Raw genomic sequence first — 21,932 nt, 5'->3', positions numbered from 1 at the left:
CCACGTACAGGAAAATCTCATTTATTGCACGGACATGACCTTTCGTGCCGCCTGTTCTCAGCAATGATCAGGTGAGGCTTCAAGAGAGACTTCATACACACATAAGACAATATATAAACACTTCATTGCAATCTTACAAGGTCTACTATATCACGTGTTGTATAACAGTACTGTATCATTCTAAAGCCATGTACGCTCAGGACATACTGGGGTGTGAAAAAGTGTTTGCCCCCTTCCTGATTTCTTCTTTTTTGCATGTTTTTCACACTTCAATGTTTCACATCACCAAACAAATGTAAATACTAGTCAATGACAACATGACTCAACACTTTATGCACTTTTGAAATGAAACATGGAACATTATTAAGGGACAAAAAAAACATCCAAAGCTACATGTCCCTGTGTGAAAAAGTGATTGCCCCCTAAAGCTAATAACTGATTGGGCCCCCCTTAGCAGCAACAACTGCAATCAAGCGTTTGTGATAACTTGCAATGAGTCTCTTTCAGCGCTATGGAGGAATTTAGCAGAATTGTTGTCATTCAGCCACATTGGAGGCTTTTCCTTTTGAAGGTCATGCCACAGCATCTCAATAGGATTCAGGTCAGGACTTGGACCAGGCCACTCCAAAGTCTTCAGCCAATCAGAGGTGGACTTGCTGGTGTGTTTTGGATCATTGTCCAGCCCTAGACCATCACACTACCACCACCATATTTTACTGTTGATATGATGTTCTTTTTCTGAAATGCAGCGTTACTTTTGTGAGCTCTTGGATGAGTCCTCGCTGCGCTCTTGGGGTCACTTTGGTTGGCCGGCCACTCCTGGGAAGGTTCACCACAGTTCCATGTTTGGGCCATTTGTGGATCATGGCTCTCACTGTGGTTGGCTGGAGTCCCAAAGCTTTAGAAATGGCTTTGCAACATTTTCCAAACTGATAGATCTAAATTAATCTCAGTTAAGTTATGTTTTAATAGGGGCACTTTTTCACACAGGGCCATGTAGCTTTGGATTTTGTTTCTCCCTTAATAATAAAAATTAAAAACCGCATTTTGTGTTCAGTTGTGTTGTCATTGACTAATATTTACATTTGTTTGATGATATTAAACATTTAAGTGTGACAAACATGTAAACAAATAAAAAATCAGGAAGGGGGCAAACACCTTTTCCACACCACTGTATCCTGATTAGCTACTCAGATGGTTCTGATATTTTGGGACCCTTTACAATGGAAATGCCCAAACAAACACATACAAGGTGAATGAATCTAACCCTACCACCAGAATTTTACCACCATTAATATTTGTACCAAACATAACCAAAGTGTCTTCACTGCTTCAGCCTTAAAGAGGCACTGTCCTACATTTGCAACTTTTCACTGTTATTTATATACACAGTATATATATATATATATACATATACATATATATATATACATATATATATACATATATATATATATACATATATACATATATATATATACATATACATATATACATATATATATATATACATATATACATATATATATATATATATATATACATATATATATATACATATATATATATACATATATATATATATATATATATATATATATATATATATATATATATATATATACACACATATACATACACACATACATACAGACAGTATACACACACACACACACACACACACAGCGTATATATATGTATGTTATATTTCAAATGTTGTACTCTTGTTCTACATCAGGGCTGTCCAAAGTGCAGCCCACGGAATTTAACAAGAAAACCAAAAAAGAAAATAAAACAACAGCAAAAACTGAAAAATCTGCAGTAATTTTATAAGAGTAAAGTCAAAATATCAAGACAAAAAAGCTGTACCAGCGCCGCTCAATGATAACGTCTGTGCTATGCACGCCCACCACAGCACATGCCTGTGGTTTCAACACATGGAAGCCCAGTTCCGACTGCAAGAGATAACACAGGATGTGACAAAGTATTTTCTAGTCGTGGCTGCGCTGGACCTCCACTTTCTCTCATATTTTAGAATTGCCATTAAGCAAAATTTTAGTGGTTTTGAAACCGTGACTTTTTCACGGAACCTGCTCTACATTTTGTGGAAGACACATCATGAGGCCTGTGTGCTTTTAACTTATTTTATTGTTATGCCACTCCTAAATCAAGTGAACAGAGGGGAACAAGAACTTCATGAGATTTCCACAAGATCTTGTGAATTTGTCGCATCACAACCTAAAGAAGTCCATGTATGTCAACATGCCGGGTGTCCAGCAAGGCCGTTTCTTGCATTTTCTTGAAAATGTTAGCCAGAAAGTATTTTTTTGGATGTAAGAATGGTGTAAACCGGAGAAGCAACTGGAATAGTTTTGGTTTTCTGGGGAGCTAAAGGCCGACCTCAAGGTAACTGCTCGTGTTTTCTCGCCACTCCACCAACAGGACAGTTCCACACTGGATCCTCCAATATTCATCCAGTTATATCCAATATCCAAGTCTTCTTTACTGTTTGATGACAACCATTAGCACGTAACCAGTTGAGGGGGGGGCGTGTCTCTATGGCGCACTGAAGTAAAAAACCAAATGTCCAACCAGCAGAAGTGAAGCTGCTCCTGCAAAGCTAAAGGTGAGCATGTGCGTACGTCTGCACATGCTCCCCCCGTGGCACGACGCCTTTCCACCGGGGAGCTCGCGGGTGACGCATGGCACACAGGGAGAGGAAGAGGAGGCTCAAGCGACGTCCTCACGTCCTTTCTTGTTCTCATCAACATCTCAACAATGCACGCGAGCTGCTATGTCCCGCCTGTGGCAAAGTGACCCAACGCAGAGGAATCACCATACTTTGCCTCACTTGCTTCCAGATGCCAGGAATCAACAAGAACTACACTCTTTGATTATATTGATGATATATAAGACCATCCCTTGCACAGAGTTCTGTCTAGGCCTGGCAATCCTCATTTGGACCAGCACCAAACTCTACACCAGGGGTGCTCACACTTTTTCAGCCTGCGAGCCACACAGTCCCAAAGAGCTACCTCCCACTCCTACTATAAATATAGAGCAAATATATATTTACTATACAGTGGTGCCTTGGTTAACGTCAATCTGCTCCAGAAGGTCTGACTCAAACCAAAACCAACTCTAACCAAAGCAAATGTCCCTATAGAAAAGAATGTAAATCCAATTCATCCGTTCCAGGCACCAAAAAATGTTAACACAAAACACATTTTATAGTTTTACATGCAGAAAATGATTGCAAAAGTAATTACAAATGGCAAATGAATTGACACCTAAACATTTAACATCACTTTTACCTACCTTGTTGGAAAACACCCCACAAAACTAACAATTAACAAAATAACACAAAATAAACACATCATTCTGCTGCAACCCCAATTTGCAAAAATGTAAAAAATATATCAACTACATATCAACGTTCTACAACCAATAAACATGTACCTTGCGTTTAATATAGAAAATGGAACAAAGAAAAAAAAGCAATGAGCACATTTTCCAATTCATCATGAAATAATAGTTTATGGTGGTTAGGGTTAGGTTTTAGCTCCAGTCTTCAGGAGTCTATGGGGGTTTCCCAAACAGAAACATTTTCAGGTCAAAACGGCAAAGTATTTGATCATTTTAGCCTTTCATCCACACGCAAACGGCGTTCTGGGTGCCCTGAAAGTGTATTTTTTAGAAAACGGCTTCCAGAGTGGGAAAATCTTGTGATGTTGCCATGTAGACAAGATTTAATGAATCCTACTTGGTAGAAATTCACTTATCGTGGTTGGGTCTAAAACCAATTAACCGCCATTAACGAGGGATTACTGTACTGTTCGGTCATGTATGGGCTCTGCCGTGGTTAACTCTTCCACAAAGTCTGCAACGCAAAAATTCTTTGTGGAGGTAAAATATTTGATAGAATTTAAGTCAAGATGAATCTCTAACATCCTATGTCTATGCTCCGACAACAAGCATAAACACGATAAGTCATACTGCAAAGACAACTGGAAATTGGTTTTGGATTTATGGAGGCTGTGTGATGCTTTTTTCCTTTTTGTTCCCGAGTGGAAAAGCACGTAAGTATTGCACCTGGGCATCTGCACAAAAGAAGCAACGCCGCGTTACAAGAAGACGGCAAAGCAAGCAAAAACAAAAGCTTCTCCCTCGGGAAGGCCAAGAAGCGCTATCTGATCACCTCCAAGAATGGAACTCGGAGGTGTTTTCTATGCGCACAAGCAGACAATGAATCTCGGCACTGTATTCTCCTTCAAACCTAACGCCGTCTTCTACAGAAATGCGTGAACTGCAGGAGCAACACAACTCCTCCTGCCGTCCCTGGCTGCCGGCATGCGAGCATCGCTTGGATCCCAGCGGAAGCCAACGCCGATTCCAAACGCAACACACTCCGCTCTGCGCTAATCAAATCAGGGGCTGCCAGCAAAATGACCCACATGAAGTGCCGCATGCATGAATGTATTCCCTTTTATTGGCTTATCAACATGCATGTGCTGAAAGCAGCGTCACATGCCAAATATCATCTGCAGGAGTCTCTGTAGGCTCCAATCAAGCCTAATGAAGGAAATGAAAATCCTGGGGCTAGCGGTGCCACGGCTCGGGAACTCTGCTGGGACTTTGCAACCAGCGGCAAAGGAAGCTGGAGGCTGCCCTTCACTTGCTCGCAACGCTTCCCTTGATGGCAGCATGCAAAATACTCTCAGTAAGCAAATACTATGGTGGAATGACTTAAGTAATGCAGTCACTGCCTGTACAGTTAATAAAGCTTTCATGCTGGCCACACATTCCTTTTCATAACAATTAGGGGCCACTGTGGCTAAAGAGTAATGCAGCTAATATAATGGTGGAACAGAGCTGCAACCCGCCACCACAGGGGTGTCCAAAGTGTGGGACAAGGGCCTTTTGCGGCCCATGGCTGTTGTTTTATAGACCCGCAGCAAAAAACATCAACAGAAACGGGAAAAATCAGAAGTAATTTTACGAGAATAAAGCCGAAATATTAAGAGAAAAATGTCGTAATCTCATGAGAAAAAGCCATAATTTGATCATTCTTTTAAAGGCACAAAACAAAAAATAAAGTTGTCATTTTTTGGAAAACCGGTTTGCAGCAAAAGTTCTAATGTTACCAGAATAATAATAATAATAATAAAAAAAAAAACAGAGGTCATTTTACAAGAATAAAGTCAAAATATTAAGAGAAAAATGTCGTAATCTCATGAGAAAAAATAATTTTATGATAACATCATATTGTGAGGAAAAATAACGTCATTTTAGGAGCACAGTTGAAATATTAAAGAAAAAGAAGAAACAAACAAACATAATAAAGTACAATAGGCTGGGGTGAAAAAGTGACCATATTATGGTAATAAAGTCATAATATTATGAGAAGAAAATGTAAGGATCTTATTGGAGAACACATTTGGAAAATTACCAAAAAACATCCAAAATGGGAACAATTCTTATCTTCATGAGATATATTTAAATGTTTATGTTTCAGTAAGTGGCCCTCGCTGGGAAAAGTTAGGACAGCCCTGCCCCGCCACATAACGGGACATGGGACAGGCATTAGGAGGACAGGCTCTGTGTGGTTGTATGTGTTGGGCGTGAGGAAGGTGAAGTGGCGGCGTTCCAAGCGTGCAGCTCCACGCCAGAGCAAACACAAGCGAGCGAGCCCTCAGCTATTTCCAAAGTAATTTCACAGCCTTCACGTTTAGGCGGTTATGCCGGGTCGTTATTAGGGGCCAGCCGTACATGCCGGAACATTCCATTCCTCACACCAACGTCTCAGCTGCCCTCGTCTCGTGTCGTTTGACGGGACAACGCTTGAAGATGCTTTGCAAATCAAGGCTGGCGCTGATGGCATCTAATCAGAACCGCCATAAAAATGTCCACAGAAGGAATATATTTGCAGCTGTATGGGCGACACGGCGTGAACATTCCGGCATGCATGCTCAGCGTGTCACGCAAGTACAGGCATTTTGTGGTGATGACGCACTCCCATTCATTATTAATACCGTACAAAGAGAATGAGAAGTAGTTACATGCATGCGGCAGAAGGACGGAGGAAGGACGCCACTTTTGTTCTTTTTAGTGAACTTTGTCCCCTTCATCAGCCATCCCAAGCATGAGGCACACTCTCTTGCTGATGATTCTTCTTCTTATTGTTGTAGGAATGGAACCTGTGAGCTCTAGTAAATGCCGTCTTGTTTGCTGGATCATATCTTTGAAAAAACATGTGCTGTTAAATTTGTGGCCTGATAAGCGCACACGTGAAGCCTTTTGGAGCCACGGTGCACGTGGGCCGCGGTTTCAGCGTGCCATTGATTTTAGTGTGACAGCTGCAAACTCAATGACTTCTTAAAATGATATAAAAAAAAAACCCCAAGCTTCTGCTGATCTTATTAGCCACTGAACCCACTGAAAGAACGAACCTTTCACACAATTAGACACTTTTTAAAAAGGGATTATGAAGGTTTCATCATGGCTGCTTTCTACAACACGGGGTCCAAAGTGTGGCCCGTGGCTCTTTCTTTATTCTAAAAATAGCATTTAACGAAAAAAATAAATAAAAAAACAGCAACAGGAAAAATCAGCAGTAATTTGATGAGAATAAAGTCAAAATATGAAGAGAAAAATGTTGTAATCTAATGAAAAGAAGTCATACAAGAATAACAACATAATACTAGCAGGGAAAATAAGGTAATTTTAGTAGCATAACGTTGAACTATTAAAGAAAAAGGATGTTTGGTTTTTTAAAGTCACAAGAAATAAAGTTTCTAGGTTGCAGAAAAAAGTTAGGTTAGAAGAATAAATGTAAAATATTATGTGAATAAAGTCAAGTCAAGAAAGTTGAAATGGGGAAAAAAAACCAAAACAACAGTAGAAAAAAAACACTGTAATTTTAAAACAAATAAAGTCAAAATATTAAGAGCCAAAAAGTCACACTCTATCAAGAAAAAAGCTAACGATTGATAACCTTGTAAAATGATGAAGAAAAAAACAACATTTTAGCAGCACAGAGTTGAAATATTATAGAACGAAGACGTTCATTTCTCAAAAGTCGTAATATTATGCAAAACAAACAAAAAAATAGACAATGATGGGAATAAAGTCATAATATCTAAGAAGATTATTGGAGAACAAAGTTGCAATATTGGGAAATTTAAAAAAAAACAACAAAAATGGGAACAATTCTTATATTCTTGCCCTGCTCTAGAAGCTGCCAAACAATGACTTGTACACACGGAACCTGCTGGTCACCGTAGAGAATGCAGCAGCTCACTCAAGTCAAGTATCTTCCATCTATGGGTGTGCTCCTGCATGTTCAAGAGGTTGAAGGGTTCATCCAGCCATAGTCTTCACACAACACAGTGACAATGATTGACAAGCTGCATCAAAACACATGCAAAATCCCAAAGAGGCTACAGGCAGCACTGAGCTTGAAACGAGGAGAAGTTTGCCACCTACTGACCTCAACGTGCCCCAGCACCTGCACACTCAGTAGGGGGAGGGGTTTACTGGACCACATCAATCAATGCTCAGAAAAAGGAGCCCAAAGTGCTTGCTACTGCCTGCAATTCATTGTCATTGTTTGTCAGCAACTCGAACACGGTACTGGAAAACTACAACATAAACTACAATACACACCAGAACCTCAGTTTTACCTCCGCTTCGCACAGCGCAAAAAGCAAAGAGCAAAGAGCAACACGGACATTATGGTTCAGTTGGTGTTTATCTGTGTTCAAAATAACTTTAAAAGTTCTCAATGGATTTGGATGAAATTTTCAGGAATTGTCTAAAATGGGATATGGAAGAGCTGGTCAAATTTTGGTAGTGATCCGGATCACCGTCTGGATCCAGGAATTTTTAAAAAAGATTCTTTAACATTGTGAGATAGGACCATTTTTGGCAACTGTGCACATAACTCCACAAAATATGGCCAGAGCACTTGTTCGGTACAGTGCGCTATCATGCATGATGTTAGCATGCTAATGTTAGCATGTTAACATTGTTAGCATTCTTTAAAATCATTCAAACCGTTCCATGGTATGTTTTCATGCTCAAGGAATCTAAATGTAGATAAAACAAATGCAGGATTAATATTTATGCTGTAAATTACAATATGGGGGGAATTATGGCACTTGGGAGAGGTCTGCGCTCTCCGAGTGCTTTTCTAGTTTACATGTATTTTTTTTTCTTTTATTTCTTTATGTATGCACGTATGTATTTATTTTTAATATGACTGGGTTTTGCATTTTAAATGTGTAGAGTCTAACCAAAATGTACCAGGAATAACAACATAGCAAACAAATGCGTCTGTGTAGGCTCTCAGTCGTACAGAAGTTGTCCATCGAGGGAAAGGCTTCTTGAGACGTCATCTGTACTTCCGTGAAGAAGGTGTCGGATGTTTCGCTCCTCATCCGAAGAGCTTCGTCAGCGAACTAATAAGTGCTGGTAGCCTAGGCCTTAGATAAATAGATGCTAATGAGCCAGTATCAGAGTCGTTCATACCCAACTACAGGGAGCTACACTTCCCTTTGATCGGAGGTGCTAATGGTAGGAGAGGATTAGACCACAACTCCGCCCAGGCTTAGTGTAAGGAACCAATAGGAGGAGGGTGTTGGCACACCAATTCCGCCCACTCTTAGTGCATTTAAGGCCTAGGCTACCAGCACTTGTTAGTTTGCTGATGAAGCTCTTCGGATGAGGAGCGAAACGTCTGACACCTTCTTCACAGAAGTACAGATGACGTCTCAAGAAGCCTTTCCCTCGATAGCAAACAAATGTATCCAGGAAGTTGCAGACGTCTGGGCTATTAGCAATACTTACATGTGAATACAACCAAGGTGGTGCGGAGCAGCAGGTCCACTGCCGTCTCCCACCTCTCGGACACCTGAGCCACGACTGGCGGGATGAGAATCTCAGCAGGAACGTAGAACTGCAGGGCGAATGTGATGAAGATGCCAAAGCAGTAGAGCAGCTTGACGCCCTGGTAGGTCCTGGATGGCGCAACACAAAGACGACGACAGAGGAGCTTAGCAGGCTTCGTTAGGACAAGAGAAAACGTTCTGCTTGTATCTACCAGAATGACACAATAAGGCATATATAGGATTGTATGTCTGGGACCCCGGGGTCCCTGGCTCCGCTGCTCCTTGGGTTACCAAAGGGGGATAGAGCGAGGCTTCCGGGTGTCGGGCAGTCGACCACTGTGTGCGTGCGTGCGTGCACGTGGGTGCGTAGGAGTGTAGGCAGGCAGGCCTCTCTGGGCTGGCTCTTGGTGCGCTGATCTTTGTGCTGCCTGCCCCTGTGGCCCTGGTGGCCTTCTGGCGGCGGGGGCTCGGCCTGGCTATTTGGGGCGGGGCTCTCTGGGAGGTGGAGGCGGCCCCTTTCCTTTCATGTATTCTCAGTGACAATTACATGCCCACACATGCTTGCACCTTTATATGTATGAAGACTTCCCCACATACAGAGATACCTGTACACACGTACATATGCACACTCACAGTACATACGTACTTCCCCACATTACTCACTGAGTTAACCAGGGTGTTATTATGTTGTTGCTTTTATTACAGCGACGGTGATATCAGCAGTATGACTATAGTTTTTTTTTTACAATGATGTGCATTACAGTTATTCTGTTCACTATCATAGTTCATCATTTCATGACTACTATTATGTGTGACTGTTTCAATGCAGCATTGTCATTGTGGTTGTTGATATTTTGTCCTTTTCATCAGGGTCTTTATAGTCGTCACAGACATTTGCTGATGTAGTTCTGTATGTTTCTGTTGTTCTGTTCTTGTTGTCACAATTGTTGTTGCTGCTGTTGTCCTTGTCTCTTTTTTTTTGTCCCCCTCTTATCCTCCCATTTATTGATATTAATTGTTCCCACACCCGACCGTGACAGCTAATTTCTGCAAAGTAGGATTCAATATTAATACATTGAACATTTTTGTAGTTAGAGCAAAGAAAAGCTGTTTGCTTTGCTAAATACGTGTTTTTGCATTATTACATCCCTAAATGACATAACACCCCTATAGTGAGTCACCTTTACGCTCCTATTATTCTTGTTTACGTCACATTGCGCAGGCTACAAGATCACTGCAGGAAAACTATAGACAGCTAGCGAGCTAACTAGTTAGCCTCTCCAATTGACTTATTCTAAACTTGAAGTGTTTCAAACGGAGTGGGGAAGAACGATGAAGGAGACCAAAATGTGCCACTTCCACAGGGAATGAGAGGAGAACCTTTTTTCCACTCGATCTTGGCCATGGCACGTCCGTCTCGGCCATGGCATGTGGGCTGGGTTCTGCTGGACTCTGCTGTTTCAGTAACCAGTCTCCGTGCAGTGTGAAATGTCATGTAATTCAACATCATGTCTCCTAACATTACTGATGCCTAGTGACCAAAATACTACATATAGCTTGTCTTTCACTATTTACGAGTAATAATATGCCAGTCAACCACCAAACCAATTCACCAATTCATTATTGATTAAAAAAAAAAAAAAAGTGATATCGCAAGTGAGCGATATTCGAACCGCGATATAGCGAGGGACCAAAGTAGGTTGGATTGCAGGGTTTATAGTTTGCGTACAGCACTTCATGTCAGTTTTTTTTTATTATTATTTTTAAATTTTGTATTTTGATTTTTGCCACTGCCATATTAAGTTTATGACCATTCACTGTTGCGGTATTTTTATGTTTTTTATTTTATTTTATTTTATTACATGTTTTATTTAATTTATTAAATTATTTTTATTAGTTTATATTTGATGTATTTGTATTTTTGGCACTGCCACTTCCATATTCCGTTTATGACCATTCACAGTAGCGGTGCCATAGTTGACAGTCTGATCACCTGTTCCTGTTCCTGTGAGATAGCTTTCCTCTAAAAGAGAAATATTGCCACAGTATAATGTGGCAAGATGACTTGTGCCACCCCCACTAACACCTGACACAAACGGCTGCATCCTCCCAGTTCAGCAGATAAAGTCAGCTCGGTGCCTCGAATGGACTCATAATTCTGGGCTGTTGTGAGGATGTTATCTTACCAGCAGTTGGGCAGGTTGAGAGTGATGCTGCCGCCGATGTCGGCGCCAAAGCACATGTATCCAATGGTGCCCAGGCTGATGTAGAGGAAGGTGACGATGCCCATTCCCAAATACAGAACCAGGCGGAAACTCTGAGGCCTCTGCATCTTGTTCTCCAGTGGGAGAACCTGGAAACAGAAGGACCGCAGGACCAGGCAGGTCACCAATCTGAAGAAGCTGCCATGAGCGTTGGTCACGTACCACTCCGATCCCTTCAAAGGCAAAGATGGCCGTCCCGAAGAAGAGCGGGTAGTCTTTGGCCCGGCCCACGCTTGGCAGGTTGATGGGGTGTTGGATGTGCTGGAGGGGGCAAAACACCACAAACATCATGAACCCCTGCCACACAGACGTTCCACTGGCGTGCATGACGCATCGTCAGCCAGGACAACTTAGCCTCAATCATGGATGCCACTTTTTCTCAGCAGCCATCTTAGTGGCATCGCCCCGACTGTGTGTGCTTTCACAGCGCGACGATCACGTAAGTACATGCGTAACAGCGCCGGAGTCTGCTGCCACGTTTAAAGCACATGCCAGAGCAGGGGTGTCCAACGTGAGGCCTGGGGGCCATCTGTGGCCCGTGCCACATTCTAATAATAAAATTTAAAAAGAAATAAAAACTCTGCAAAAATGGAAAAAAGTGCATTCATTTTACAAGAATAAGAGTAAAGAGAATGTAAAGAGAAGTAGTAACTTTACAAAAATAATGCCAGCATATTATGGGGGAAAATGACATCATTTTACGAGCATGAAGTTGAAATATGAAAGAAAAATATTCTTTTTTTAAATGTTGTAATATTATGACAAAAAAAACTCATTTGTAAGTCTTGGAAAATTAGGCTGCACAAATCTTAGAATGTTACGAGAGCAAAGTCAAAATGTTACGGGTATGAAGACATAGTTACCAGAAGAAAATTTACACAAAGAATGTTGAAATAGGTGGAAAATAAAAAAACAAAAGAGCTGTGATTTTACGAGAATTAAGTACAAATATGAACAGAAAAAAGTTGTATTCTAATGAGAAAAAAAGAACATTTTTGTACATTTGCCAAGTAGCTTGGGATTTTTTTTCTCCCTTAAAAATAAAAAGTGCATCAAGTGTTGAGTTGTGTTGTCAATGGCTAACATTTACATTTCTTTGATGGTCTGAAACATTGAAGCATGACAACACTTTTTCACACCACTGTATCCTGGCTGGCAAGATGATCCAATTCATTTCATTTTCACACTGAACAGAAACACGACAAACAGGAGAACGGCGACAACGGGGTTTTTTTATTCCTACGCCACAACCAGCGGTACCAGTCTGTGCTGTGATCATAATGCGTGTCTTTAAATTCAGCAGCTGGACGGCATAACCGCTGGATTTACAGCACAGACGGTAGTCGCTTCCAACCGGGAATGTCCAGATGCTTCCGTGAGGTGTGGTGTCACGGGGATGGCGCGCTATCCTGTAGATAATCTTTAACGAGCCTGTAAAGCAAATTGCCTACAGAGGAGGTTAAATATTTACTGACTCTCATGAGCACCTCATGAAATCACTTTATAGGAAAACGCACTACATATTCACTCACTAGCTACATTGCTATGGCAGCTGTTTCTAACACTTTGGCCTTCTCACGTGTCCCAATAAGATGGTCCAAAAAGCTCTCAGCACATGTGTACACCTCAGCAGTGTTTGTCCTGTAGTTGTGGTTGGTGCTACCTGCTCATGCTCACTGATAAACACAGTATAACGGGACCGTGTAGTTAACACACCTCATACGTGCCTGCCCTGCCAGACAACAAGCAGCTCTGTCAAATTGTCACCATATTTCAAGATTCAAGAGAGTTTTATTGTCATGTGCATGGTAAAACAGCAGTTATACTATGCAATGAAAATCTTATTCTGTTCATTCTCCCAAGAAAAGAAAGAAAACAGAAGAAAGAATAAGAACATAAGAAACATAAACACATAAACATATATACCAATAAATTAAGCAACAACAACAGAAGAGACAGTAATACAAACAAACAAACAAACAAACAAACAAACAAACAAACAAATAAATAAATAAAGTGCTATGAGTGTGTGCGTGTGTTGCGTGCGGCGTGTGTGAGTGCTTCGTTGAGAAGCCTGATGGCCTGTGGGTAAAAGCTGTTTGCCAGCCTTGTGGTCCTGGACTTCAAACTCCTGTATCGTCTGCCTGATGGTAGGAGTGTGAAGAATGAGTGTTGTGGATGTGTGCTGTCCTTGATGAGGTTGTGTGTTCTGCGTAGGACTCTAGTTTTATAAATGTCTTGCAGTGAGCGGAGGGCTGCCCCAACAATGTTCTGTGAGGTCTTGATCACCCGCTGGAGTGCCTTTCTATCACGTGTTGTACAGTTACTGTACCAAACAGTGATGGAGGCAGTAAGGACACTTTCCATAGTGCATCTGTAGAAGCAACTCAGGATTGTGGTGGACATTCCAAATTTCCTCAGTCTTCTCAGGAAGTAGTCTCCGTTGGGACTTCTTCATAATTTGTTGGGTGTTGTGAGACCAGGTGAGGTCCTCGCTGATGTGTGTGCCAAGGAACTTGAAGGTGTTCACCCTCTCCACCTCAGTCTCATCAATAAACACGGGTTTATGCGGCTCCTTTTCCCTTGTTCTTGGGTCGATGATCATCTCTTTAGTCTTATCTGTATTGAGAAGGAGATTGTTATCACGACACCAAGCTATGAGGTCTGCCACCTCTCTTCTGTATGATGTTTCAACACCACCAGTGATCAGGCCGATGACTGTAGTGTCATCCGCAAATTTAATGATGCTGGTGTTGTTGTGGGAGGCCACGCAATCGTAGGTGAAAAGCGTGTAGAGGAGCGGACTCAGCACACACCCCTGTGGTGTCCCACTGCTCACAATTCTTGAGCTGGATGTGCGATTGTGGACTCTGACTGACTGGGGCCTGCCTGTTAGAAAGTTAAACACCCAGTTACAGAGGGAGGGTGACAGGCCAAGTGTGAGGAGCTTATTTGTGAGTTTGTGGGGGCTGACTGTATTAAAAGCAGAGCTATAGTCTATAAATAGCATTCTGACATATGTGTCCTGGCCCTGTAGGTGAGAAAGGGCTGTGTGGATGGCAGTGTTGACTGCATCATCCGTGGACCGGTTCTGGTGATATGCAAACTGTAGAGGGTCCACAGTTGCCGGGATGCTCTTTTTGATGTGGGTCATGACTATTCTTTCGAAGCACTTCATAACAATAGGAGTGAGTGCTATAGGGCGATAGTCATTCAAGCAGGTCACGTTGCTCTTCTTGGGTACGGGCACTATGGTGGTGGACTTAAAGCAGGTCGGTACAGATGCTTGTGCAAGCGACAGGTTAAATATGTCAGCAAGCACATCAGCTAGCTCTGATGAGCAAACCCGAAGTGCACGGCCTGAGATGTTGTCTGGGCCTGCTGCTTTTCGTGGGTTTGTTTTGTTCTGAACCCTGCGCACATCAGCTGATGTCACCATGAGAGGTGAGTCCTGTGTGCTCCCCAAGTCCAGCCACCCTCTCTGCTCATCAGGAGTTTGGGTGTCAAAGCGGGCATAGAACTCGTTCAGATCATCTGGAAGTGTGATTTGGCTGGACGTGGCTACGCTACTCCGCTGTCGATAGTCTGTGATGTGCTGGAGCCCCGCCCACATGCGCCGGGGGTCTGAGGTGGAATAGTAGCCCTCCAGCTTCTGTGTGTACTGTCTTTTGGCCTCTCGTATGGACCTCCTCAGGTCATATCTGGCCTTTTTGTAGTCCTCAGCGGTGCCCATGATAAATGCAGTCGAACGAGCACGTAGCTTAGCCCTTACATCACAGTTCATCCACTGTTTTTGGTTAGGGTATTTTCTGTAATACTTGGTGGTGGTAACAGTCTCTATGCATGTGCTAATGTAGCCAGTAACAGCAGAAGCATATTCATCCAAATCAACAGTACAGTCTTCCCTCCCCGCTGCAGTTTTAAACACATCCCAGTTTGTGCAGCCAAAGCAGTCCTGAAGTACTTGATCAGTTTCTTCATTCCACACTTTAACTGCTGTACTTACAGGGGGAGCTTGTTTAAGAAGTTGTCTGTATGTTGATAAAGGAATATGGCGATGTGGTCGGCCTTTCCAAAGTGGGGTCTTGGAACAGCCTTCAAAGGACCTTTTAATGTTGCTGTAGACTTGGTCCAGGATGTTATTTTCCCTTGTGGGAAAGCTCACATGCTGGTAATATTTGGGGAGGACAGTCCTGAGGTTACAGTGGTTGAAATCGCCAAATATAATGAATACAGCGTCCGGGTGTTTGGTCTCGTGTTTATCAATGATGTCATGCAGGAGGCCTAGTGCGTTAGCGGTGTTAGCTCGTGGTGGGATGTAAACAGCAGTTAAATACACAGCGCTAAACTCACGAGGTAAATAAAAAGGTCTGCATTTCACAATCAGTAGCTCAATGTCCTACGAGCAGTGCTTTTCCATCGTCTGTACGTCTGTGCACCACCGTTTGTTTACGTAAACACAGACGCCGCCACCTCTGTGTTTACCAGACGCTAAAGTCCGATCTCCCCGGTAAGCAGCAAATGTTTCCAACTGGATCGCCGAGTCCGGTATATCCTCCGTCAGCCAGGTTTCTGTGAAGGTGAGCACACAGCATTCTCTGATCTCACGTTGAGCTGTAATCCTTGCTCTAAGTTCTTAGTTCTCTTAGTTATATTTGGCTACTACATGGCATTTTTCCTCATTATCATACTATTCTTGGAAAATCAGGACTTTTTCTTGTTGAGGGAAAGGCTTCTTGAGACGTCATCTGTACTTCTGTGAAGAAGGTGTCGGACGTTTCGCTCCTCATCCAAAGAGCTTCGTCAGCGAACTAATAAGTGCTGGTAGCCTAGGCCTTAAATACAGTAAAAGTGGGCGGAATTGGTGTGCCAACACCCTCCTCCTATTGGTTCCTTACACTAAGCCTGGGCGGAGTAGTGTTATCATACTCTCCTGCTATTAGCACCTCCGATAAAAGGGAAGTGTCGCTCCCTAAGTTGTGTATGAACGACTCTGATACTGGCTCGTTAGCATCTATTGTTCTGGCTCGGCCCTGGCTACACCTCATTTGCAAGACTAAGAGCTGTGGGTTTTGGTTCCGCTAACCTGCTGAACACGGGATCCAAATTAAACCTCAAACCACCATTCCGATTCAATGATGGGTTCTGTTGTTTGACAAGAATAGCTTCCCTGACTCCTCTTTCAAACCATCTGTTTTCTTTGGCCAAAATCTTTACATCGCTGTCCTGAAAAGAGTGATTGGTTGCTTTAAGGTGTAGATGTACTGCTGATTGAGGTCCACTAGAATTGTCCCTGCGATGTTGATAAAGGCTTTTTTGGAGCATTTGCTTAGTTTCCCCAATGTAGTGCTCTTTGCATTCCTCATCTTTACAGTGGATGGAATAGACCACATTGCTCTGTTTTTGGTTTGGAGCCTTGTCTTTAGGATGCACTAATTTTTGTCTCAGGGTATTTACTGGTTTGAAATAGGTAGGAATTTTGTGTTGCCATAAGATCTTCTGGAGTTTTTCGGAGACCCCCGCTACATAAGGGACTACCACTCTCCTTTTTGCTTCTGTGGGCTTTTGGGTTTCTTTCCCTACTCTCTTCTTTTGACATTTGTTAAAAGCCCACCGCGGGTACCCACAGGTTGAGAGCGCTCTCTGGACATGTTGTGTCTACTTTTTCCTTCCCTCAGCACTAGTTGGTATTTGTTCCGCTCTGTGTTGGAGGGTCCTAATAACCCCTAGTTTATGTTGTAGTGGATGGTTTGATTCAAAAAGCAGGTATTGGTCAGTGTGTGTGGCCTTTCTAAAGACCTCTGTAAGTAGCTGTCTGTCCTCTCCTATAATTACCTTGCAGTCTAAGAAGGCTAGTTGGTTCTCTTTAGCGTCCTCGCGAGTAAATTTGATATCGGTGTCCACCGCATTGATATGATCTGTGGATTGATATGATCTTGTTGGATTACAACTTTTTTCAATGAATATTTTGACTTCATTCTTGGGAAATTACTTTTTTTTGTTTTGTTTTCTTGTTAAATAACATGTTCAGAATGTGTGACGGGCCAAGAACAAAACAGCTGCGGGGCCACACTTTGGACACCTCTGAAATAGAAGAGAATGATTCTTTTTCACTTAATGTTTTCTCATTTTCCGTATGTTTTGGTCAATCATTTTCTATGACATGAGAGGAAGTTCATTTGTAGCTTTAAGCATGTTTGTTGTGCTTTTTTAACTCACTTGTTGTCTTCCACAAGATTAATCCTCTCCTACAGCGTCCATCATGATTGCATACACGCGTGTCACGGCCAGTTGTGTAAATCAGATGCACTTGCGTCCCACCACCACCACAAATAGATTGCAGTACTGTGAGAAACTGGGCAATGAGCAATTTGATGTTATTAAAGAGTGAATTTTGGACCCGGAGCTCATTAGGTTGCATTCATTATGTCATAGATCCCAACATTCATGGCTCAGGTGACTCCTCAGCCACCAGCCAACTCACACAGCTAAGTGCTGACTCTTTGAACAGCCTCTGATGCAAGAAATTGCTTTTTTTCCCCTTTCTGGGCTTGTGTGTATCCGCAAAGGGCAGAAGCTGAATGATGGAACGCTTTGCAGGCAGGTAATCTGCACTCGCCGTCACTACCAGCTGGGATGTTATCCATAACACGCCAACAACACAATCACCAGTGAGGTTAAATACAATCGCAGCACACGGAGAGAAAAAGAAGGGCGTCTGTTTAAAAGTGAACATAATAATGACGCACATCATTTCCTTGCCTGAAACTTCACAGAAGAACATTATCCTCCTGAAACTAGTGAGACAGGACGACATGACTGGAAGGGTGGAAGAAGACAATTTACAAGACAGTTGAAATGCTTTGAACATTTCATAAAAACAGCAGAAATGGAAAAAACAGCTAAAATTTAATAAAATAAAGTCAAAATATTAAGAGAAAAACATCGAAATAGAATGAGGAAAAAAGTATTAAAGAGATAAACTCGTTATGAGGGAAAAAAAAAACATTTTTGTAGAACTTCACATACAGGGGTGTGAAAAAGTGTTTGCTCCTTCCTGACTTCTTTTTTTTTTGCATGTTTGTCACGTTCAAATGTTTCAGACAAATCAAACAAATGTAAATATTAGTCATTGACAACACAAGTCAACACGTTATGCACTTTTTAAATGAATCTTTTTATTATTAAGGGAGAAAAACATCCAAAGCTGCATGGCCCTGTGTGAAAAAGTGATTTCCCCCTAAAGCTAATAAGTGGTTGGGCCCCCTTAGCAGCAACAACTGCAATCAAGCGTTTGCTATCAGCGAGCTATCAGCATATACTTGTATACCACTTTGACAACATAACAGTCTGACTCACGGTGCCATCTTTCAAAGAACACTTCACTATCAACACTACACTCATCACACAGCAACGGAACACTCTAAGGCTGTATATACAAATATACAAACATGTCCCAATATTAGTTTAAAAATACAAAAAACCCCCCCAACATTTTAAAGTTTTCCCATAATGCATTGCGTCTGAGCAATGCATTCATTGGGGTGCTGCAATGATGTCAGCTTCCCTCTGGGCTTTCAGCTCCGGATCCCCTGAGGCAGCATTGCAATGCCATTTTCTATGCTCCTCCAATGAAATGTTTTTCTCAAACAAAATGCATTATATTTCAAATGTTGGGTGTTTTTCATTTTCAACTTGTATTGATACATGCTTCTATATTTCTGAGGTATAACGTATAACGTATAACGAGTGCTGTTTTATGTTTATGTTGAGTTTAATGTTGTCAGATGACACCGAGAGTCAGACTGTTATATTGACTAATGACCTCCATTCATTTGCAATTGCTTGACGAGCTCACGTTGAGTTTATTCATACCTGATGATTGGCTTCTGTCAAATAAGGAGCTGCCTGGTCCTCACGGACTCGTGCGCGCCCCAATATGCCACTTTACAACATGGACATATGCAGCTTATAAAGGAATTGAGAAAGTAACTAGTAACTATATCTTGTTTCTTTTTGAAAGTACAGTCAAACCTGTCTTAGCGGCCACCTTTATAAAACGGCCACCTGCCTAAAGCAGCCACTGAAAAATCCCCCGCAGCAAATTTACATGTTATAGACCCTGTGTATAGCAGTCACCTGTCCAACGCGGCCAGCGGCCACTCATTTTGTCTCCCTTGGTCAATATCTGACTGCATATAGCGGCCAAATTACCAACTCAAGTAGAAGCTTCATGCACAAAAAAGTTTCATTTTTCAATCAATGAAGCCGTCGTGTGTAGACTTTAATTACTGAGTCCTAGCTCAGTCACAATCATTCACAAGATCCACACAAACTGTCAGTTGTTCCACATGAAAAAGCCGTCTTCTTTTGAGCTTGCTATTTCCTGGTCAAACATGTAACTTTAAGAGCATTTGCACCAAAACATTACCGCAAAGTAGGCTGGGAACAGGACGTGCTCCCAGCGACGCTACAATAAAAAAAAAAAAAACATACGCTAGCATGCATGCGGCAGCGGGAGCAAAACTGAGTTCGGTTGTACTTAATTGAAGTATTTTAGAATGTACTCACGTTATTTTTCATCAATCCTCATCCACAAATCCATCAAAGTCCTCATCTTCTGTATTCGACACAAACAAAGCCGTCTTCTTTTCCGTTCGCTACTAGTCTGTTAACTTGTCAGTGTTATTCAGCTCCGAAGCAAAGAAGGAAACTTCTCCTGTTGCTTCTGCCAACTTTATTTATTGAACGCGGCCACCAGACAGCAGCTCAGAACACACACACATCTCTCAGCATCGTCTCTCCTTCCTGCTTGCCCACAAGGCAAAGGTTAAACAAGCCCCACTACATAGCTGTCCCGGCAATGCCTGCAAGAAATGACACCGTTTATTTCCTGGTGTGCACTGGTCAATACTGTAATGCCGCTTGTTGTGGGGAAGGAGAGACTCACGTCGCCGATGCACTTTAATGGCTTTATTAACAGCGGAGAACACTGCAGGACTTTACATCCACGCCAACATAAACACACTTCCCAACTCTCTCCAAACTCACAGTTAGCACTGAGCCTAGCTTTCCTGCTCGGGACGCCCACCGTCACTTCCTGATGAACTAAAGCTGTCTGCCGTATAAAAAGTAAAATATTAAAAACAAGCGTACGACATTACTAGCACAGCTTTGTTCTGTGGGTCGTGGATATATTCTATCAGTTATTATTAAGCCTCTAGCTTCCTTTTAGTAAGTAAAAACCTTGGCTATGATTGCACTACATTGTCATGTAGACCTACAAAGTACACTTGGAAGAACAAGAGGTGAATAAATGTATTGCAACTGATGTGAAACTGATGAGGGGTAGGATTAAATAAGCTTTGCTTCTTCCTACTCCTTTTTGCACATGCAAAATTGTGAATTGTACTATGTGATGTGCTACTGTTTGACTCATGCATGTTCAGGATTAAAACCATGAACCATGAACCATCATAATAACAAGCCTAGTAGTGCTGTACAACTTTTATCCGCAGTCGCAGTGCCCTCTACTGGTCAACATTATTATTATTTTTCCCCCCCTTTTTTTCCCTCTACTGGTCAACATTCAAACTGGACGCCAACCTGTCTATAGAGGCCACCTGTTTATAGCGGCCACTTTTGCAGACTCCCGCTAGTGGCCGCTATAGACAGGTTTGACTGTAATTAGCCCAACAGTGGGTATAAGTCACTTGTTTTTGCCACCCTAAACACACGCTACTGCCACCTGTTGTTCAAATGAAACCTGTGAATCCACAGAAGCGCCAAAGTGGGGAAAATGCTTCAGGGTTGGTGTCCTGCACCCTGGCATGCGTGCAAAAAGAAATGTACTGTAAACTTAGAAAAAGAAGAAATCCCTTCAGCCATTAAAATATTCAATCAAACTGCTTGCAATTCAGCGCCTGCGCTCAAACGCTTTTTCCAAGTGTCACAAACGGACAAGTGGGTTTTTATACAAATGTCTGCTGGAGTATCTCACAGCCCTTTTCCACTTAGCAGGTCTAGCTCCAGAATGTGGTCTGCCAGGTCTCTCTGGCCGGCGCTTTGCAACCACGTCTGGCGCCAGGTTAGTTGTAATGAACCCACAAAGAAGAAGAATTTGATTTGAACAATTTACAAAGCTTTCTATGAAAGCTGTTGTTCTACAAAGCATCTATGTGCTGAACCCATGCACAGAGTGAAACCTCTTCCTGACAAGCAGGATTGTATGATTTATTTAGTTTTTATTATCGCAAGTCGGAGTGCGCGATAATGATCGGACTGATAATTATGAGGGAATTATGACATCATACCGATAAATCCAACAACATTCCAAATAGCTCCAATAACTGATCATTTAAAAAAACGCTCCAATTAGGCAAGTTTACCCGTACGGTGCAGGTGAGCAAATCAAGGGCTCCTTTTTTCTCCTGCCTGTGACATTAAGGGCTTGCCGTAACTTCTCCTGAGCTCGCTTTTAAACAAACATTCACTTTCAGGGAAAGACATTTTGCGTGCTAGTTGTACCAAATGCACCGCAATGAGAGGGACAAAAACCTCATGGAGCACATAAAAAAAACCTCATCAGCCACCTGAAACACCAGCACTGCGGCGTTTGAAAAGCGCAAAAACGAGACCTAGAGACCTCTGTGGCATCACAGCGGCTCCTCGGAGCGTGTGTCCGAATACAGTGTACCTTTCTGGGCCACAGCAGGTGGCTCCTCCCCCTCTATACTCTGGTTCTCCTGGTAGTAGTGATGTGGTCGTAGTAATTTCACAT

The 21,932-nt window shown here is 42.3% G+C and overlaps 1 protein-coding gene across 2 annotated transcripts in view; it reads right to left on the bottom strand.

Moving 5' to 3' along the window:
• Positions 1-21,932, bottom strand: part of slc36a1 (solute carrier family 36 member 1) — a 44,681-nt gene that overhangs the window by 14,550 nt on the left and 8,199 nt on the right. For both annotated transcript variants that reach the window (XM_054791846.1, XM_054791847.1), the window contains exons 9-11: positions 11,315-11,413; positions 11,075-11,241; positions 8,848-9,017 (exon numbers count right to left, since the gene is read on the bottom strand). In XM_054791846.1, the coding sequence (XP_054647821.1) occupies positions 8,848-9,017; positions 11,075-11,241; positions 11,315-11,413 (436 nt within the window). The remainder of the gene's footprint in view (positions 1-8,847; positions 9,018-11,074; positions 11,242-11,314; positions 11,414-21,932) is intronic.

The sequence above is a fragment of the Dunckerocampus dactyliophorus genome, chromosome 11 (assembly GCF_027744805.1).
Source record: "Dunckerocampus dactyliophorus isolate RoL2022-P2 chromosome 11, RoL_Ddac_1.1, whole genome shotgun sequence".
Lineage (NCBI taxonomy): Eukaryota > Metazoa > Chordata > Actinopteri > Syngnathiformes > Syngnathidae > Dunckerocampus > Dunckerocampus dactyliophorus.
This window is presented reverse-complemented; position numbering and strand designations above follow the sequence as displayed.